This window comes from Bison bison, unplaced genomic scaffold (genome assembly GCF_000754665.1).
Source record: "Bison bison bison isolate TAMUID 2011002044 unplaced genomic scaffold, Bison_UMD1.0 scf7180017864361, whole genome shotgun sequence".
Taxonomy (NCBI): Eukaryota; Metazoa; Chordata; class Mammalia; order Artiodactyla; family Bovidae; genus Bison; species Bison bison.
Genome location: NW_011494933.1, coordinates 625,584 through 645,024, shown reverse-complemented (window position 1 = coordinate 645,024; position 19,441 = coordinate 625,584). Strand labels below are relative to the sequence as shown.

At 37.9% G+C, this 19,441-nt stretch overlaps 1 protein-coding gene across 1 annotated transcript in view; it reads left to right on the top strand.

Moving 5' to 3' along the window:
* Positions 1 to 1,406: 1,406 nt before the first annotated feature.
* The window catches only part of METTL14 (methyltransferase like 14), a 39,004-nt gene continuing 20,969 nt past the window's right edge, over positions 1,407 to 19,441 (top strand). Inside the window, exons 1-5 of the mRNA XM_010855233.1 lie at positions 1,407 to 1,625; positions 5,608 to 5,696; positions 6,344 to 6,431; positions 7,734 to 7,814; positions 8,150 to 8,237. Coding sequence (XP_010853535.1) covers positions 1,560 to 1,625; positions 5,608 to 5,696; positions 6,344 to 6,431; positions 7,734 to 7,814; positions 8,150 to 8,237 — 412 coding nt within the window. The 5' untranslated portion in view covers positions 1,407 to 1,559. The remainder of the gene's footprint in view (positions 1,626 to 5,607; positions 5,697 to 6,343; positions 6,432 to 7,733; positions 7,815 to 8,149; positions 8,238 to 19,441) is intronic.

Below are 19,441 nucleotides of genomic sequence, written 5' to 3'. Positions count from 1 at the left end.
AACCAGGGTTCCCAGAGATGGGCCATTTATGTATAATTTAAGTGTACAGACAGCATCCCTTTAGTGATTAATTTTCCTGGGCTCCAAAATCACTGCAGATGGTGACTGCAGCCATGAAATTAAAAGACGCTTACTCCTTGGAAGGAAAGTTATGACCAACCTAGACAGCATATTAAAAAGCAGACACATTACTTTGCCAACAAAGGTCCGTCTAGTCAAAGCTATGGTTTTTCCAGTGGTCATGTATGGATGTGAGAGTTGGACTATAAAGAAAGCTGAGCCCCAAAGAACGATGCTTTTGAACTGTGGTGTTGGAGAAGACTCTTGAGAGTCCCTTGGACTGTAAGGAGATCCAATCAGTCCATCCTAAAGGAGATCAGTCTTGGATGTTCATTGGAAGGACTGATGTTGAAGCTGAAACTCCAATACTTTGGCCACCTGATGCAAAGAGCTGACTCATTTGAAAAGACCCTGATGCTGGGAAAGATTGAGGGCAGGAGGAGAAGGGGACGACAGAGGATGAGATGGTTGGATGGCATCACCGACTTGATGGGCATGGGTTTGGGTGGACTCCGGGAGTTGGTGATGGACAGGGAGGCCTGGCGTGCTGCGGTTCATGAGGTCCCAAAGAGTCAGACATGACTGAGCGACTGAACTGAACTGAACTGCAATAGAGGACAAAAAAGTCAAAGTGAAAGTGTTAGTCGCTCAGTCCTGTCCAACTCTGCGAGGTTTCTCTGTCCATGGGATTCTCCAGACAAGAAAACTGGAGTGGGTTGCTGTGCCCTCCTCCAGGGGAATCTTCCTGACCCAGGGATCGAACCCGTGTCTCTTATGTCTCCTGCATTGTTGTTCCCTGCCTAAAGGGAAATATAAGTAATAATAAAAATCTCAATAAACACATCCATGGTGGTATGCTTCTAGCTCTGCTTATTCTATCTTCAACTCTGTGAAGTAGGCCCTCTTATCACTCCCACTGTACAAATGAGAAAACTAGAGGCACACAGAGGGTGATTAACTAGCCAAGGTCATTTAGGTAGTAAAGTCCCAGGTTTAAACCCGGCAATCGGACTCGAGTCTGTGCTTTTAGCAAAAAACCTGGTATCCAGCAATTTTTAAAACGCCAGCACCAGCCACTGGGGAGTTACTGGAAAAGTAACAATACAGCCCACAACTCGGAAACAGTGCTAACAGACCTAGGAAGCCTGCAGTCCCAGGAGAGGACAGTGAGAGGGCAGACCACCTGCCCGCACCACTCTGACAGCCCGCGCTCTCGGAAGGGCGGGAACCTTCCGTGACACCCCGGGCGCCGCAGGACATTCATTGGGCCTCTGCTAAATAGCGTCAAATCGCGGGCGTCCAGGGGGAGGCGGGACTTCCGGGCTCCGTGGCGCAAAATTCCGGCCGCGCCGGAAACACCTACTGAGGAGAGGGCATTGGGTACCCGCCTCCTGAAGCGGCTGGAAAATTTTGTGATCCACAGATTCCGAAGAGAAATTGGAGCAAGGGTTCATCCGCTAATTGCCAGGTTTTCGAGGTAGTGGAAAACAAGTCGGGACATGGACAGCCGCTTGCAGGAGATCCGAGAGCGGCAGAAGTTACGTCGACAGCTTCTCGCGCAGCAGGTCCGCGGCCCAGGGAGGGGTCGCGAATGCGCGTGCGCCGCGTTCCTCGTCCCTTTCTACCCGTTTTTCCGTCTCTTCACCTGCCACCCGGCAGCCCTTTCTGGTCTCGCGACTTTAATCCCAGGACCTCTCTAACCTCTGTACCCCGAATCGTTCCCCTTTCATGCTGTGGTCCTTGGCGGTGGTGCTAAAGCGACCGCCACGCCTGGTCTTCAGCAGCATGTATGGAATGCCCGCCAGGTGCCTGGCATCCTCAGTGATGAGGATACAAAACTTTGGTGTTTGTATGTAAGTTATCGCAGTTCACGCGAGGAAAGGGGACTCGTTAGCCCCTCAGTTTCTCTTCACTTTTTAAATAGTCTTTTGTGTCTTGCTTTTCTCGTATCAGCGCCTGATTCATGAGATTGTGGCTTCATTGCGAAATAGGTTTACAGTGTTTTTTTCTGGGATAATATCTAAAGACCGTATTGGAAGTAGCCTGGGTGTAAATTTCAGGTTCTGCATCATGGGTGTTGCAGTCGACTGTGCTGTATACGGTATCCTCGTCATTACCCACAGCTAAATGTTTGAATTCTTTACTCAGTCACAACAAATCTCTCAAAGAGGTAGCATTATTTTCACATAATGAAACACGGGCGCCGGTGGCTAACGAATTTTTCCCCCGAGTCGTTAACCGCTAGGCCAGTCAGTTGAACCCTGGTTTGTCTCTCCAAAGCTTGTCTTCCGCGCTGCTTGCGTGTAAGTTGACACGTGCTGATTAGTAGAGTACACATGCAGAAAATGCAGATGCACACCTTTGCTTAAAGTCAGAGGCTGTGTTTTCCTTTCTGTCTCTCGGGTCAGTAACTGATGGGGGAAATGCTCATAAGCTTTAATGAGGAATCTTAATAGTTATTCGAAAATAGTTATTTTTTTTTTCTGTAATGAATCTTGGTTTTGCTAAATGAAAGTCAAATATATAGCTTCTTTTATGACACAATGAAAAGATTTATGGTATAGTGTTTAAAATGTCGGTGTCTAGGGACTTCTCTGTTGGTCCAGTGGTTAGGACTCTGTGATTTCATGGCTGTGGCCTGAGTTCAGTCCCTGGTCTGGGAACTAAGATCCCTTAAGCCCCGTGGTGTAAGCCAAAAAAAAAAAAAAAAAGGGGGTGTTTGGAATTAGATCTGTTTCTGTGCCTCTGACATTATGATTTTTTGACACATCATATATCTTTTTCAAGCTTTCTTTATCCCAGTTGCTTTTATCATGTTATGTTTGAAAATGTCCAGTGGCTCTTTATTACAACCAAGTAAGATTTTTACACTTAAGTTTTGAATTCAGACCTATATTTGATTCAAGATACATACATAAACAATTATTTCTTGAATATTTTACTATGTACCAGGAACTCTTGTAGATGTTGGTAAGTCCACTATGAATAATAGGTTATCCTACCTTTAGAGAACTTACACAGTGTACAGCATTTAATAATGGCCGCCATTTATTAAGTCCGTTGTATGTGTCAAGGGATTTGACAAACTTTTACGTATGTTATTTTATCATACAAGTCAGATGCCATCTGGATCTTATAGGTGAAGAAAATAAAGCTCAAAGAATTTACCTTACATGCTGAAGATGACAAAACTTAAGTTTGCCAGCTTCAGTCTTAGGCCTTTCTGTGCTCTTTCCAGTACACCTTCTAAGCATCTAAAATAACTGGTTAGAAGCCATTCCACCTGGGTGAGGATGGCCAATATAATCAATGGTAGATTTCCACTTTACTAGAAGCCTTTTTTTCACTTACTATGTGAACAAGATAGACCAGTTGCTCTCCAGAAAGTTATTTGTGTAATATAGACTTTGTAATTTTTAAGAAGCGTCTTTTCTTTCTGATTTCTTTCTATCCTTTATGGCACAGCCCAGGGCAGAACTTGGTCTGGAACTCCCTGGTTTAAGGCTTTTCTCACTCTGTGCGTCCATTGTCCTGACTGAATGTTGAGGCCACTGCTGTACATCACTAACTCATACAATTCCAGTTGGGTTAATCTTCTTCCTTAACTTTGTTTCTTAACCAAAGTTAGTTTTTAATAAGTTTTTGTTGATTCATGAACTTCAAAGTAGAGCACAACTCAACGTATATAATTTGCTTGATTTGCTTTTGGCTGAAGATATCAGATGCAGTGTATAGGCACACACCATGAGTGTGGCCGTTGATGCTGCCACCAGTAATTCACACCTGCTCTTTAACTTGGAGCTTTGTTTTTAAAAGTTAGTATACTTTCAAAGGATACCAAATTGTCATAATTATTCAAATAATATATTTAGTGCTACCACAGTGGAAATGGCAACCCACTCCAGTATTCTTGCTTGGAAAATTCCATGGACAGAGTAGCCTGGTGGGCTGCAGTCAAGGGGGAATCACAAAGAATTGGACACAACTGAGCGCACACAAATACACACCCACAATGGAAAGTCTGTTTAATTACTCCAGTCATTCCACAATTAAAAAAAAAAGTTGGAACACAAGAAAACGATTATGTAAGCACAATTTGATTTAAAACGTTTGTCTTATAAAACATCGTATTCTAATTTAGGCCTTGGCAAGAAATCTCATTGGTTTATTCACATATTTATTGAGCATCTATTATAAGTCAGACTTTATTCAGACTTTATAATAGCTCCTGAACATTAGATATTAACAGGACAGAGTTCTTCCTCAATGAGCTAACAATTCAGTGGGGGGAGAAGTAGACAAAAGTGAACATAAAATAATTGAGGTGTACAAATATAAAATAAAATAGGGAATAAACAAAAGTAAAACAAAATTAGTTTGTATTTTGATCTGAATGAGAACTATGATCTGAATAAGCAAATGAGGTAAGAGAAAAATGGAAGGAGACTACCTATTTTCTCTCTAGTGTTCATGGAAGAACTCGCTGAGAAAGTGACTTGTATTTATCTGAGAACTGAAGGGAGTGGAGTCAGTCACTTTCATGGGAAGAAGGTTAAAAGGCATTTCCCCTATAGGAAGTAGATGTGTTTTCCGATGAAACAGAGTAGGGGTCAGGAAAATTTTATGGAAGAGTTAAAATATCAGGAACAGTTAATATATTGGACGAGATTTATCATTGGAGAAATCTTAGGGGAGTCATGGAACAGTCTAAAGAGGCAGTGGGAATTAATATAATTGTGTAATAAAAACTGTTTAATAAAGGCTGGGCTCTAGTATGCTTTCTCACCTTTTTGAGCTCAAGGGACTATCTAATGCAGACTTCTTCATGCTCTTCTTGTGCTTAAAAATATTAAGTGATTCCTCATGGCCTATAAATTGCTTTCTATACCTTTGATTTGGTTTTTAAGTTTTCCATGAATTGATGCCACAGTTTGTAGCCAGACTTATCTCAACTAGTTATTTGTTTACATTTGTATTTTGCAAAATTTCCACAACTGCCAGCCATAATTTGCATAACTATTTTTCAGGTATTTGGAAAGTTTAGTATTGTGCCTGTAATCATTATATAAAGACTTGGCTTGAATAAAACCAATTTATTACAGTATGGGATAAATAAGGTATAACACATGAAGTATATGTACTGTATAAAATAAATAAGGTATGGTACACAGATGGATGAAAAGTGTTTAACATAATGCCTATCAAACTATAAACACTATTAGCTGCTTTTTTTTTTTTTTTGGTTACTACTGCTAAATCATATTTTATTATTTACTTTAAAAGAAGATTGGCTCAAGTTAATTGTTTTGATTTCAGTATAACTTAAAGCATAAAATACTTTTCAGCTGTTGAAATCATTCTTAAATAATGTGGTTTTGTTTCAAGGTACTTTCTGTTTTTCCTGGAAGGTAAATAGTCCATTTGCTTGCTACGGTAGTTAGGCATTATTTTTTTTTTTTAATATTTGATATATTAAATGCTGCTGCAAATGGCTAGAAAGGATGCTTAGCGTGTTGTGTTCTAATGTTGAGTTTTGCGTTTTCTCAGTTGGGAGCTGAAAGTGCCGACAGCATCGGTGCTGTGTTAAATAGCAAAGATGAGCAGAGAGAAATTGCTGAAACAAGAGAAACTTGCAGGTCAGTAGAATAATGGCTTTTTATAAATGATATGTTAATATTTGCAAAAGGATCATTGCTTTAATAAACAGTAATCTTAGGTATCAAGTATGTTGTTATGATAAGCATCAGCATACCAATTTGGAAAACATTGATTTTTATGGTCTATGAATTATGAAATGCTTATTTTCTGAATATAAGTAAGTTCTCATTTATGAACTAGTTAGAAAATGGAGTATTAGACTGAGAATTAGCTTATGTACTATATATAATTTTATTTTAAAAATCTTTATTTTAGAAAAAGTACTTTACCCTAAAAGTGGTATTCATTTGATAGTTTATAAAGCATTTAGAATTTTTCAGTATTGTAGTTACCAATTAGAATATCAGTTTCACTCAAGACAGATTAGAATGATATGTAGAAATTTCTTTTTGCCATACATACCTTATAAAAACTTATTTTCTCATTTGGTTGCTTTCTCAAAAATAAAGTACAGAGTTATTAATCAGGTTATGATACTTTTAAAATTTATAAACCGAGTGAATGGATACTGTTTAGTTAGGAAAAATTTGCCTTATTCTGTCTCTGTAAAACTGTTCTTTAATATTAATGAATACATGTATACATCTTATGTATTTGTGAGTGATATTTCAGTTTTAATTTTCAGGGCTTCCTATGATACCTCTGCTCCAAATGCAAAACGTAAGTATCAGGATGAAGGAGAGACAGATGAAGACAAGATGGAAGAATATAAGGCAAGTAGAGAATGGGACAATGTTTTGGTCAAGAAAAAAATAAGTCCTTACAATCTGTAGAGTCTTATCTAGGAAAACAAATTTGACAAAAGTTGAATTTTGACAAAATACTGAATAATGTCATTAGCATATATGTGACCATTTATATCAGTTTACTCATTTTAATAGAAGAGGTATGTGGATTAAATCAGGTGATGTATATAAAGCACTAAGCGTAATGCCTAGTAAGCTCTAGGCAACAACATTCTTAAATAAGAGCAAGGAGTTAAATGTACCAGAAACGTTGGTTAATTGGATCAGTTTTCAGGAGGCTACAGTACTATCTTTTATGAGTTGTGTTGTTCCATCTTAACAATATAAGGTAGTGCAATAAAATATTTTGAGAATTCATGGGCTAGATAGCAGTGTAGAAGCATTTCTAACAGAGGCCCAAGAGAAAAAACTCAACTTCTGAACTTGTAGTTGCATTATTTAGGTGAAAAAAAAGTCAAGGGCAAATAACCTATCTCCATTTTTTCAAATTAATTGTTATACAGTTATATTTAACAGAAGAGAATAGTTGCAGTAAATCTCTTAAGTATAATTACCTAATTTCATAAAAACTATGTTGTGTGTTAGGCTTCCCTGGTGGCTTAGTGGTAAAGAATGTGCCTGCCAGTGCAGGAGACATAAGAGATGTGGGTTCAATCCCTAGGTTTCAAAGATCCCTTGGAGGGGGAAATGGCAACCCACTCCAGTATTGCCTAGGAAATCCCATGGACAGAGGGGCCTGGCAGGCTACAGTCCATGCGGTTGCAAAGAGTTGGACACAACTTAGCAAAACAATATTGTGTGTTGGTTGCATTTGATATATCCTAATATATAACTTAAATATGTTAAATATGTTGTGATTATGTTAGATTAAAGCATGTACAGTTCCTCCTATTTTAACATTTTTGACCTATAAAATAGCGATTTCTTTTGGTTTGCTCTAGTAGAAGTAAAATTGCCCCATTGGTGGACCTATCTTTCATGATTTAAGCTAAATTCTAATAATTTAAAGTTTTATATCTAAGGTAAATCTAGATGACTTAGTCAATAAAATTAGTAGTTATAGACAGTTATTATTGAGAATGAAAAGGAAATTTTTATTATAAACAAAGCTAATGATGAGAAAGCAAAGACTTCACTGTTTGACTTTAATGGTAATTTGAAAAATTTATGTCTTAGGGAAATAAAATATTTATGAGTGTTAATACTTACAATATAATACATAAGATTCCTCTTATACATAAAATATCTACTTAATCTTTCTTTTTTAAGGATGAATTAGAAATGCAACAGGAGGAAGAAAATTTGCCATATGAAGAAGAGATTTATAAAGATTCTAGTACTTTTCTTAAGGTAAATAATTTTCAAATCTTTAACTTTTCATGTTTCAGCTTTGTGCCTGAAAAGATTTGAAATACTTATGTTTAAGATTTTTTTTCAGTTATTGAAGGATCATTATTATTATAAAATATTTAAAATTATTCATGAAATGTTCTTCTGATGCTTGGCTATTAATATCTGTAGATAACTGAATTATAAACTATCATTTTAGTAATGATGTTTTTTATTTTTTAAATTTATCAGTTAGCTTATATTTTGCTTGGCCTCATAATAAAATATAAAGCTCCGAGTTAATGTATCTGCCACCAGAGTGAAAGCTATTAATTTAATTTTGACTTTTTCTTTAGGGAACACAGAGTTTAAATCCCCATAATGATTACTGCCAACATTTTGTAGACACTGGACATAGACCCCAGAATTTCATCAGGGATGTAGGTATGTCTGATTTGCTGGGGATATGCGATTGCTGGCTGCCGGTTACGTGCATGTAATTTATCCATTTTGTGGTTTATTTCTAACAAAATTACTTTTTCCTGACTTGGCTTCCCCTTTCCATTCATAGTACTTCTTGTACACGCTCTTTTTCCATCAAGCAGTGTTAATTTTTTCCTTCTTCCTTCCTTTCCTTCATTTTGTTTCTGTGATTATCCCTCTTTTTTATTTTGCCTTTATTTATTCCTTCTTTGATGCTCTTCCTTTCTTTAGGTAAATCTGATTTTTTGACCTATGTCATTTTCCTTTCCTCTAAGAATTTTTTTTTAACATTTCTTGCAAGATAGGCCTACTAACAACAAATTCCCTGTTTTTGTTTCTCTGAGAAAGTCTTTATTTCTCCTTTACTTTTGAAAGATTAATTTTGTAAAGTATGGAATTCTGGATTGGTGTTTTCTTTCTTCCAGTACTTTAAATATTTTACTTCACTCTCTTTTTGCTTGTTTTTTTCTGAGAAGTTGGATATAATTCTTAACTTTGTTCCATAGTAGTTTTTTTTTTTCCTAGTTCCTTTCAGGACTTTTATTTTATAGCTTGAAAATGATATGCGTAGGTATAGTTGAGTTTTTCTTTTTTCTATTTTTTGGTATGTATCCTGTTTGGTACTCTCTGAGCTTCCTATATCTGGGGTTTGATGTCTGACATTAATTTGTGAAATGTTTAGTCGTTATTTTATTTGTTTATTTTTGATTTCTTCAGATCTTGGTTGTGGCACGTGAGCTCACTGTTGTGGCTCAGTAGTGTGGCACATGGACTTAGTTGTCCTGCCGCATGTGGGGTCTTAGTTCCCCAATCAGGGATCGAACCGTCATCCCCTGAATTGCAAGGTGGACTCTTAACAACTGGACCACCAGGGAAGTCCCCTCAGTTATTATTGATTCAGATATATCTTCTGTTCCTGTGGTTTTTTCTTCTGATATTTCCATTACACCTTTTGTAGTTATCTCATGTTCCTTGGATAGTCTTTTTTTCCCCCCAATTTTTGTTCCTTTTACTTTTCAGTTTTTGAGATTTCTCTTGAGATATCCTCAAGCTCAGATTCTTTCCTCAGCTGTGTTCAGTCTATCAGTATGCTCATCAGAGGCAGTATCCCTGCAGTTTTGAAAATAGCTTGATTAAGATAATTCATGTACTATACAATTCACCCATTTAAAGAATATAATTTAATTTTTTAAAGTATCTACAGGTTTGTGCAGCCATCACCACCATCTAATTTTAGACCTTTTTTTTAAAATTGAGGTATAGTTGACTTACAATATTATATAAGTTTTAGATGTACAAATAGTGGTTCACAATTTTTAAAGTTTATACTTCATTTATGGTTAATGTAAAATATTGGCTATATTCTCTCTGCTGAACATTATGCTTGTAACTTATTTATTGTATAGAGAGAAATTTGTATTTCTTAGTCCCCTTCCCAATTTTGCTCTGCCTCTTCTATCCCCACTGGTACCACTAATTTGTTTTCTGAATCTGTTTCTTTTTGTTACATTCACTAGGTTGCTCTTTATTTTTTTAGATTTCCCATGGTATCTGTCTTTCTGACTTATTTCACCAAGCATATTATCCTCCATGTTGTTGCAAATGGTGAAAAAAACAAACAAGCACTTTTTTATGGCTGACTAGTACTCCAGTGCATGTGTATGTGTACCACATCTTCTTCATCCTTTCATATGTTGGTGTGCACTTAGGCTGCTTCCATATCTTGGCTATTGTAAATAATGCTGCTAAGAACATTGATGCATGTGTCTTTTTGAATTAGTATTTTTGTTTTCTTAAGATACATACGCAGGAGTGGAATTTCTATATTCATATAGTTACTTCTATTTTTAGTTTTTTGAGAAAACAGTATGATAGTTCCGTACTGTTTCCCACAGTTGCTGCAACCAATTTACATTCCTACCAACAATATTACACATCCTCAGAACATTTTTATCTCCCCTAAAGAAACTCAGTACTCAGTCATTAGCAGTCAGTTCCCATTCCTTCGTTGTGGTTTTGATCTGCATTTCCCTACTGACTAACGATATTAAAAATCTTTTTCTATGCTTATTTTCCATTTAAATATCTATTTTGGAGAAATGTCTAAAAGCTTTTTTTTTTGGTATTTGACTTTTATTGTAAGAGTTCTTTATATATTCTCAGTGTAAGTCCTTTATCAGATGTATGATTTGCAAATATTTTCTCCCGTTCTGTGGGTTGTCTTTTCACTTCTTTGATAGTGCCATTTACCACACAAAAATTTTATTTTGATGTAATCCAAGATACTTTTTCTTTTTTTGCTTGTAAGCAACAAAGAAACTGATTTTAATGTTTTCATGGTCACAATTTAGATGTAGCACAAAAAGTAATAATAATAATGGTGAGATGGGCCAGTTACAGAATGACAAAAATGCACACACTTAAAGAGGCACTTAAAATATCAGTAGTACATATATAAATACATACACTTTTATGAGCTACCTAAAATAGTGATTCTCATAGAAGAGAACACAGCAGTGGTTGTCAGAGGCTGGAGAGAGAGGAAAATGAGAAGTTGTTGTGCAGTTGGCATAAAGTTTCTGCTATGCAAGATAAATTAATTCTGTAGATCTTGTTGTTCAGTTGCTCAGTCATGTCTGACTCTATGACCCCATGGACCACACCATGCAAGGCTTCCCTGTCCTTCACTGTCTCCTGGAATGTGCTCAAACTCATGTCCATCGACTTGGTGATGCCATCCAGCTATCTCAAGCTCTGCCTCCCCTTTCTCCTCCTGCCGTCAATCTTTCCCAGCATCACTTTTCCACTGAGTTGGCTCTTTTCATCAGGTGGCCAGAGTATTAAGAGGTTCAGCTTTAGCATCAGTCCTTCCGATGAATATTCAGGGTTAATTTCCTTTAGGATTGACTGGTTTGATCTCTTTGCTCTCCAAGGGATCTCAAGAGTCTTTTTCATCACCACATTTCGGAAGCATCAATTCTTCAGTGCTCAGCCTTTAATAGTGCAACTCTCATAGCCCTGTGTGACTACTGGAAAAACCATAACTTTGACTATACGGACCTTTGTCAGCAAAGTGGTATCTCTGCTTTTTAATACACTGTCTAGGTTTGTAATAGCTTATAGCCCAGGAAATAAAGTCTATCACTGTTTCCATTTTTTTCCCCTATCTATTTGCCATGAAGTGATGGGACCAGATGCCATTATCATAGCTTTTTGAATGTTGAGTTTTAAGTCAGCTTTTTCACTCTCCTCTTTCGCCTTCTTTAAGAGACTCTTTGGTTCCTCTTTGCTTTCTGCTGTTGGAGTGGTGTCATCTGCATATCTGAGGTTATTGATATTTTTCCTGCAATCTTGATTTCAGCTTGTGATTCAACCAGCTCTTCACTTCACATGATGTACTCTGCATATAAGTTAAATAAGCAGGGTGACAATATACAGCCTTGACGAACTCTTTGCAATTTGGAACCAGTCTGTTGTGCCATGTCCTGTTCTAAATGTTGCTTCTTGACCTGTATACAGGTTTCTCAGGTAAGCAGGTAAGGTGGTCTGGTAGTTTCTTGTGATGCACAGTTGAAGGCTTTAGTGTAGTCAATAATGCAGATGTTTTTCTGAAATTCCCTTGCTTTTTCTATGATCCAAAGGATGTTGGCAATGTGATTTCTGGTTCCTGTGCCGTTCCTAAATACAGCTTGTACATTGAGAAATCTGGAAGTTCTCAATTTGTGTACTACTGAAGCCTAGCTTGAAGGATTTTGAGTATTACCTTGCTAGTATGTGAAATGAGTGAATTGTGTGGTAGTTTGAACATTCTTTGGCATTGCCTTTCTTTGGGATTGGAATGAAAACTGATCTTTTCCAGTCCTGTGGCCACTGCTGAGTTTTCCAAATTTGCTGGCATATCGTCTTTTAGAATTTGAAATAGCTCAGCTGGAATTCCATCACCTCCACTAGCTTTGTTTATATTACTACTTCCTAAGGAAGAAGCACAAACTGGAATCAAGATTGCCGGGAGAAATCTCAATAACCTCAGATATGCAGATGACACCACCTTATGGCAGAAAGTGAAGAGGAACTAAAAAGCCTCTTTTTTTTTTTTATTTTATTTTATTTTTAAACTTTACATAATTGTATTAGTTTTGCCAAATATTTAAAAAGCCTCTTGATGAAAGTGAGAGGAGAGTGAAAAAGTTTGGCTTAAAGCTCAACATTCAGAAAACGAAGATCATGGCATCTGGTCCCATCACTTCATGGGAAATAGATGGGGAAACAGTGGAAACAGTTGCTGACTTTATTTTTTGGGCTCCAAAATCACTGCAGATGGTAACTGAAGCCATGAAATTAAAAGACGCTTACTCCTTGGAAGGAAAGTTATGACCAAACTAGATAACATATTCAAAAGCAGAGACATTACTTTGCCAACAAAGGTCCGTCTAGTCAAGGCTATGGTTTTTCCAGTGGTCATATATGGATGTGAGAGTTGGACTATGAAGAAAGCTGAGCGCCGAAGAATTGATGCTTTTGAACTGTGGTGTTGGAGAAGACTCTTGAGAGTCCCTTGGACTGCAAGGAGATCCAACCAGTCCATTCTGAAGGAGATCAGTCCTGGGTGTTCTTTGCAAGGACTGATGTTGAAGCTGAAACTCCAATACTTTGGCCACCTCATGCAAAGAGTTGACTCATTGGAAAAGACTCTGATGCTGGGAGGGATTGGGGGCAGGAGGAGAAGGGGACAACAGAGGATGAGATGGCTGGATGGCATCACTGACTTGATGGACGTGAGTCTGAGTGAACTCCAGGAGTTGGTGATGGACAGGGAGGCCTGGTGTGCTGCAATTCATGGGGTCATAAAGAGTCGGACATGACTAAGCGACTGAACTGAATTGAAGGCTCACTTGACTTCATACTCCAGGAGGTCTGGCTTTAGATGAGAGACCACACCATCATGGTTACCCGGGTCATTAAGACCTTTTTTGTAAAGTTCTTCAGTGTATTTTTACCATTTCCTTTTATATCTCTTCTGCTTATGTTCCATACCGTTTATGTTCTTTATTGTGCCCATCTTTGCATGAAATGTTCCCTTTGTATCTCTGATTTTCTTGAAGAGATCTCTAGTCTTTCCCATTCTGTTGTTTTCCTCTATTTCTTTGCATTGATCACTTAGGAATGCTTTCTTATCTCTCCTTGCTATTCTTTGGGACTCTGCATTCAAATGGATACATCTTTCCTTTTCTCCTTTGCCTTTCACGTCTCTTCTTTTCTCGGCTATTTATAAAGCCTCCTCAGACAATCATTTTTCCTTGTTGTATTTCTTTTTCTTTGGGATGATTTTAGTCACTACCTCCTATACAGTGTTATGAACCCCATCCATAGTTCTTCAGGCACACTCTTATCAGATCTAATTCCTTGAATCTATTTGTCACTTCCACTGTATAATCATAATGGATTTGATTTGGGTCATACCTGAATGGTCTAGTGGTTTTCCCTACTTTCTTCAGTTTAAGTCTGAATTTTGCAATAAGGAGTTCATGATCTGAGCCATAGTCAGCTCCTGGTCTTATTTTTGCTCACTGTATAGAGCTTCTCCATCTTTGGCTGCAAAGAGCTTCTCCATCTTTTCCATCTGGTGATGTCCATGTGTAGAGTTTTCTCTTGTGATGTTGGAAGAGGGTGTTTGTTATGACCAGTGTGTTCTCTTGGCAAAAGTCTGTTAGTCTTTGCCCTGCTTCATTTTGTACTCCAAGGCCAGACTTGCCTGTTATTCCAGTTATCTCTTGACTTCCTACTTTGCATTCCAGGCCCCTGTGATGAAAAGATTCTATAGATGTGCTGTATAGCAAATTGTTTATACTCAGCAATACTGCTGACCATAGTCAACAATACTTCAAAAAATTTAAGAGGGTATATTTTATCTTACTTAAAGATACTTGTTGGGTCGCCAAGTTGCGTCTGACTTTTTGACCCCACGGACTGCATCACGCCAGGCTTCGCTGTCCCTCACCATCTCCCAGAGTTTGCCCAAGTCATGTCCATTGAATTAGTGACTCCATCTAACCATCATCCTCTGTTACCCTCTTCTCCTGCTTTCAATCTCTCCCAGCATCAGGGTCTTTTCTAATAAGTCGTCTCTTTGCATCAGGTCGCCAAAGGATTGGAACTACAGCTTTAGCATCAGTCCTTCCAAAGAGTTTTCATGGTTGATTTCCTTTAAGATTTGATTTGGTTTGATCTCCTTGCTTTCCAAGGGACTCTCAAGAGTCTTCTCCAGCACCAATTCAAAAGCATCACTTCTTTGGTGCTCAGACTTCTATATGGTCTGACTTTCACATTTGTACATGACTACTGGAAAGATCATAGCTTTGATTGACTATATGGACCTTTGTTGGCCAAGTGATGTCTTTGCTTTTTAACACGCTGTCTAGATTTGTCGTAGCTTTCCTGCTAAGAAGCCGTCATCTTCCTTTCCTGCCAAGAAGCAGTTGTCTTCTAATTTTATGGCTGCAGTCACCATCCGTGGTCATTTTAAAGCCCAAGAAGAGAAAATTTGTCACTGCTTTCCCCTTTTCCCCATCTCTTTGCCCTGAAGTGATGAGAATGGATGCCATGATCTTGGTTTTTTTAATATTAAGTTAGCTTTTTCACTCTCCTCTTTCACTCTCATCAAGAGGCTCTTTAGTTCCTCCTTATGCTCTGCCATTAGAGTGGTATCATCTGCATATCTGAAGTTGTTGATATATCTCCTGGTCATCTTGATTCCAGCTTGTAACTCATCTGGCCTAGTATTTCCAATGATGTACTTTGTATATAAGTTAAATAAACAAGGTTGACAATACCAGCCTTGTCCTACTCCTTTCTCAATCCTGAACCAGTCAGTTGTTCCCTGTAGGGCTCTAACTGTTGCTTCTTGACCTGCATACAGGTTTCTCAGGAGACAGATAATATGGTCTGATATTCTCATCTCTTTAGTCTTCCACAGTTTTTTATGATCCACACAGTCAAAGGCTTTAGCATATTCAGTGAAACAGAGATAGATGTTTTTCTCGAATTCCCTTGCTTGGTCTGTGATCTGGTGAAGGTTGGCAATGTGATCTCTGGTTCCACTGCCTTTTCTGAATGCAGCTTGCTTTAACTTCTGGAAGTTCTTGGTTCATGTAATGCTGAAGCCTGCCTTGGAGGATTTTGAACATAACCTTAGTAGCATGGGAGTTGAGTGCAGTTGTCCATTGGTTTAAACATTCTTTAGTACTGTCCTTCTTGGGAGTTGGAATGAGGATTGACCTTTTCTAGTCCTGTGATCACTGCTAGATTTTCCAAATTTGCTGACTTATTGAGTGCAGAGCTATAATAGCATCATCTTTTAGGATTTTAAATATCTCTGCTGAAAATTTCATCACCTCCACTAGCTTTTTGGCAGCAGTGCTTCCTAAGACCCACGTGACTTCACACTCCAGGATGTCTGACTCTGAATGAGAGACTACACCATCGTGGTTAGCCAGGTCATTAAGATCTTTTTTGTTCAATTCTTCTGTGTATTTTTTCCATCTCGATCTCTTCTGCTTCAATTAGGTCTTTACTGTTTCTGTCCTTTATTGTGTCCATCTTTGGATGAAATGTTCCTTTGATATTTCCAATCTTCTTGAAGAGATCTCTAGCCTTATGCTTTCTGTTGTTTTCCTCTATTTCTTTGTACTGTTCATTGAAGAAGACCTTCTGGTCTCTTGCTATTTTCTGAAACTCTGCATTTATTTGGGTGAACCTTTCCATTTCACCCTTTCTTTTTTCTTCTCTTCTTTCCTCAGCTATTTGTAAAGCCTCCTCAGGCAACTGCCTGCCTTCTTGCATTTTTTTTCATTGGGATGGTGTTGTTTGCTGCCTCCTGTACAGTATTACAGACCCCTGTCCATAGTTCTTCAGGCATTCTGTTCACTGGATTTAATACCACTTTCTTTAGTTCAGGCTTGAATTTTGTTATGAGGAGCTGATGATCTGAGCCACAGTCAGCTCCAGGTCTTGTTTTTTTGACTCTCTACAGCTTCTCCATCTTCAACTATGAAGAATGTAATCAATCTGATTTCAGTATTGACCATTCGGTGATGTCCATGTGTAAAGTCATCTCTTGTGTTGTTTTGAAAGGGTGTTTGGTATGACAAGAGTATTCTCTTGGCAAAATTCTGTCAGCCATTGCCCTGCTTCATTTTATACTCCAAGGCCAAACTTGTCTGTTATTTCAGGTATCTCTTGAGTTCCTACTTTGCATTCCAGTCCCTTATGATGAATCAGTTCAGTTCAGTCACTCAGTCATGTCTAACTCTTTATGATCCCATGAACTGCAGCATGCAGTTCCGTGCCATCACCAACTCCCAGAGTTCACTCAAATTCTTGTCCATTGAGTCAGTGATGCCATCCAACCATCTCATCCTCTGTTGTCCCCTTTTTCTCCTGCCTTCAATCTTTCCCAGCATCAGGTTCTTTTCCAGTGAGTCAGGTGTTCGAATCAGGTAGCTTCCAGTACTTCGAATCAAATATTGGAGTTTCAGCTTCAGCATCAATCCTTCCAATGAATATTCAGGACTGATTTCCTTTAGGATGGACTGGTTGGATCTCCTTGCAGTCCAAGGGACTCTCAACAGTCTTCTTCAATACCACAGTTCAATAGCATCAATTCTTCGGCACTTGGCTTTCTTTATGATGAATAGGACATCCTTTTTTTGGTGTTCTAGGAAGTCTTCTAGGTCTTCATAGAACTGATCAGCTTCTTCAGTATTGGTGGTGGGGGCATAGACTTGAATTACTGTGATGTAGAATAGTTTGCCTTGAAAATGAACTGAAATCATTGTGTCATTTTTAAGGTTGCACCCAAGTATTGCGTTTCAGACTCTTTTGTTGATTATAAGGGCTACTCCATTTCTTCTGAGGGATTCTTTTATTTTTTTTATTTTTTTATTGAAGGATAATTGCTTCACAGAACTTTGTTGTTTTCTATCAAACCTCAACATAAATCAGCCATTAGGTACACACATGTCCCCTCCCTTTTAAAATTCCCTCCCATCTCCCTCCCTATCCCACCCCTCTAGGTTGATACAGAGCCCCTGTTTGAGTTTTCTGAGACATACAGCAAATTCCCGTTGGCTGTCTATTTTCTATATGGTAATGTAAGTTTCCATGGTACTCTTTCCATACATCTCACCCTCTCCTCCCCTCTCCCCATGTCCATAAGACTTCTCTGCCTGTTTTTGCATTGCTGCCCTATAAATAAATTCTTCAGTACCATTTTTCCAGATTCTGTATAAATGTGTTAGAATACTATATTTATCTTTCTCTTTCTGGCTCACTTCACTCTGTATAATAGGGTCTGCATTCATCCATCTCATCAGAACTGACTCAAATGCATTCCTTTTTGTGGCTGAGTATATGTAGCACAAAGTCTTTATCCATTCATCTGTCGATGGACATCTAGGTTGCTTCCCTTAGGGATTCTTGTCCACAGTAATAGGTCCAATGATTATCTGAATTAATTTCACCCATTCCTAATCATTTTATTTCATGGATTCCTAAGATGTTGATGTTTACTCTTGCCGTGTCCTGCTTGACCATGTCCAGTTTACCTTGATTCATGAATCTAACATTCCAGGTTCCTATGCAATGCTATCCTTTAAAACACCCGATTTTACTTACATCACCAGACCCATCCACAACTGAGTGTTTCCGCTTTGGCCCAGCCGCTTCATTATTTCTGGAGCTATTAGTAGTTGTACTCTGCTCTTCCCCAGTAGCATATTGGACACCTTCCAGCCTGAGCAGCTCATCTTTCAGTGTCTTTTTGCCTTTTCATACAGTTCATGGAGTTCTCAAGGCTTGTATACTGGAGTGGTTTGCCATTCTCTCCTCCAGTGGATCACGTTTAGTCAGAACCCTCCACTGTGATTCATCTGTCTTGGGTGGCCCTTCACAGCATGGCTCATAGCTTCATTGAGTTATACAAGCCCGTTGGCCATGACAAGGCAGTGATCCATGAAGGGGTCTTACTGCACATACACACCAAAACCAGAGGAACACAAAGAAACTTCTGAAGGTTATTAATATGTATTACCTTGATTGTGGTTATGGTTTCACAGCTATATGCATATGTTAAACCTCATCAGATTGTATCCATTAAATGTAAGTTTAATGTATAAGGTTTTTGTTTATCAATTATACTTCAATAAAGCTTTTTTTTTTTAAGGTTATAAGTAATATAGCCAAATTTCATTATTGGCCTTTCTGCTTTAAGACGTTTATTTCTCTGAGGCAAAGAAAATGTACTTAGGAAACTATTATGGATTGAGAAAAAGTTGTACCTCTGTTTTGTAGATGATTGAGACCTGACTCTACAGTGATTGAAACCCAAATATAATAAAATCTTAAAACTTGTTTCATTTGAAATTTGATCTGTAACCACTGAATAAGGACGCTTTACAAAATCTTTCATTTTTTTTAATCTTTGATATTAGGGTTGTGAGATGGACTTTTGGTTTTTAACTTAAGATGATTATGATTCTTGTAAGGAAGCAGGATAAAGTAAAATAAGATCTTTTATGAATGTTTGATATTCAAAGCCCTGCTTACCCCTACAGTTGTTTAATCAGGCATTATGCTATTTTACCTAAAATCTCTTCTGAGGTTCAAAGATTTAAATATTTTTGAGGACATGGAAACAATGAGGCTCCTGCTTTTAACCTTTCTGGGACTTGGAGGTGTTTTTGAAGATCCTAAGCTTGAAAATATATATGAGGATTTGGTTTATAATATGTGGAGATGTGAGATCTTTAAAACTATAAATACTGATATAGGATATGTTCTTAGAGAAAATGACTTGTCTTGGAGTTGGTAGTACAATTTAGATGAGTAATCAGAGTGAGTGAAGTGAGAGCTGATCAACTAACAGGGACTCATTATCTTCCTGCCTTGATTTGTTCTGGGATTGTGTCCATAATTTAAGCCATTTAAGATCGTCAGTAGTAGGATAAGAAATCTTCATTTTCTTTACTTTGACTGTCAAACTAAGGGAAAACTGAACAGTCACTAGATCTTTGGGAGAGTTGTTTTTTTGCTTTTTGTTTTTTTAGTAAAAATAAAAGGAAAAAAGCATGAATAAAAAAAAATTTCTTTTCCTGAGAACAGAATGTCTA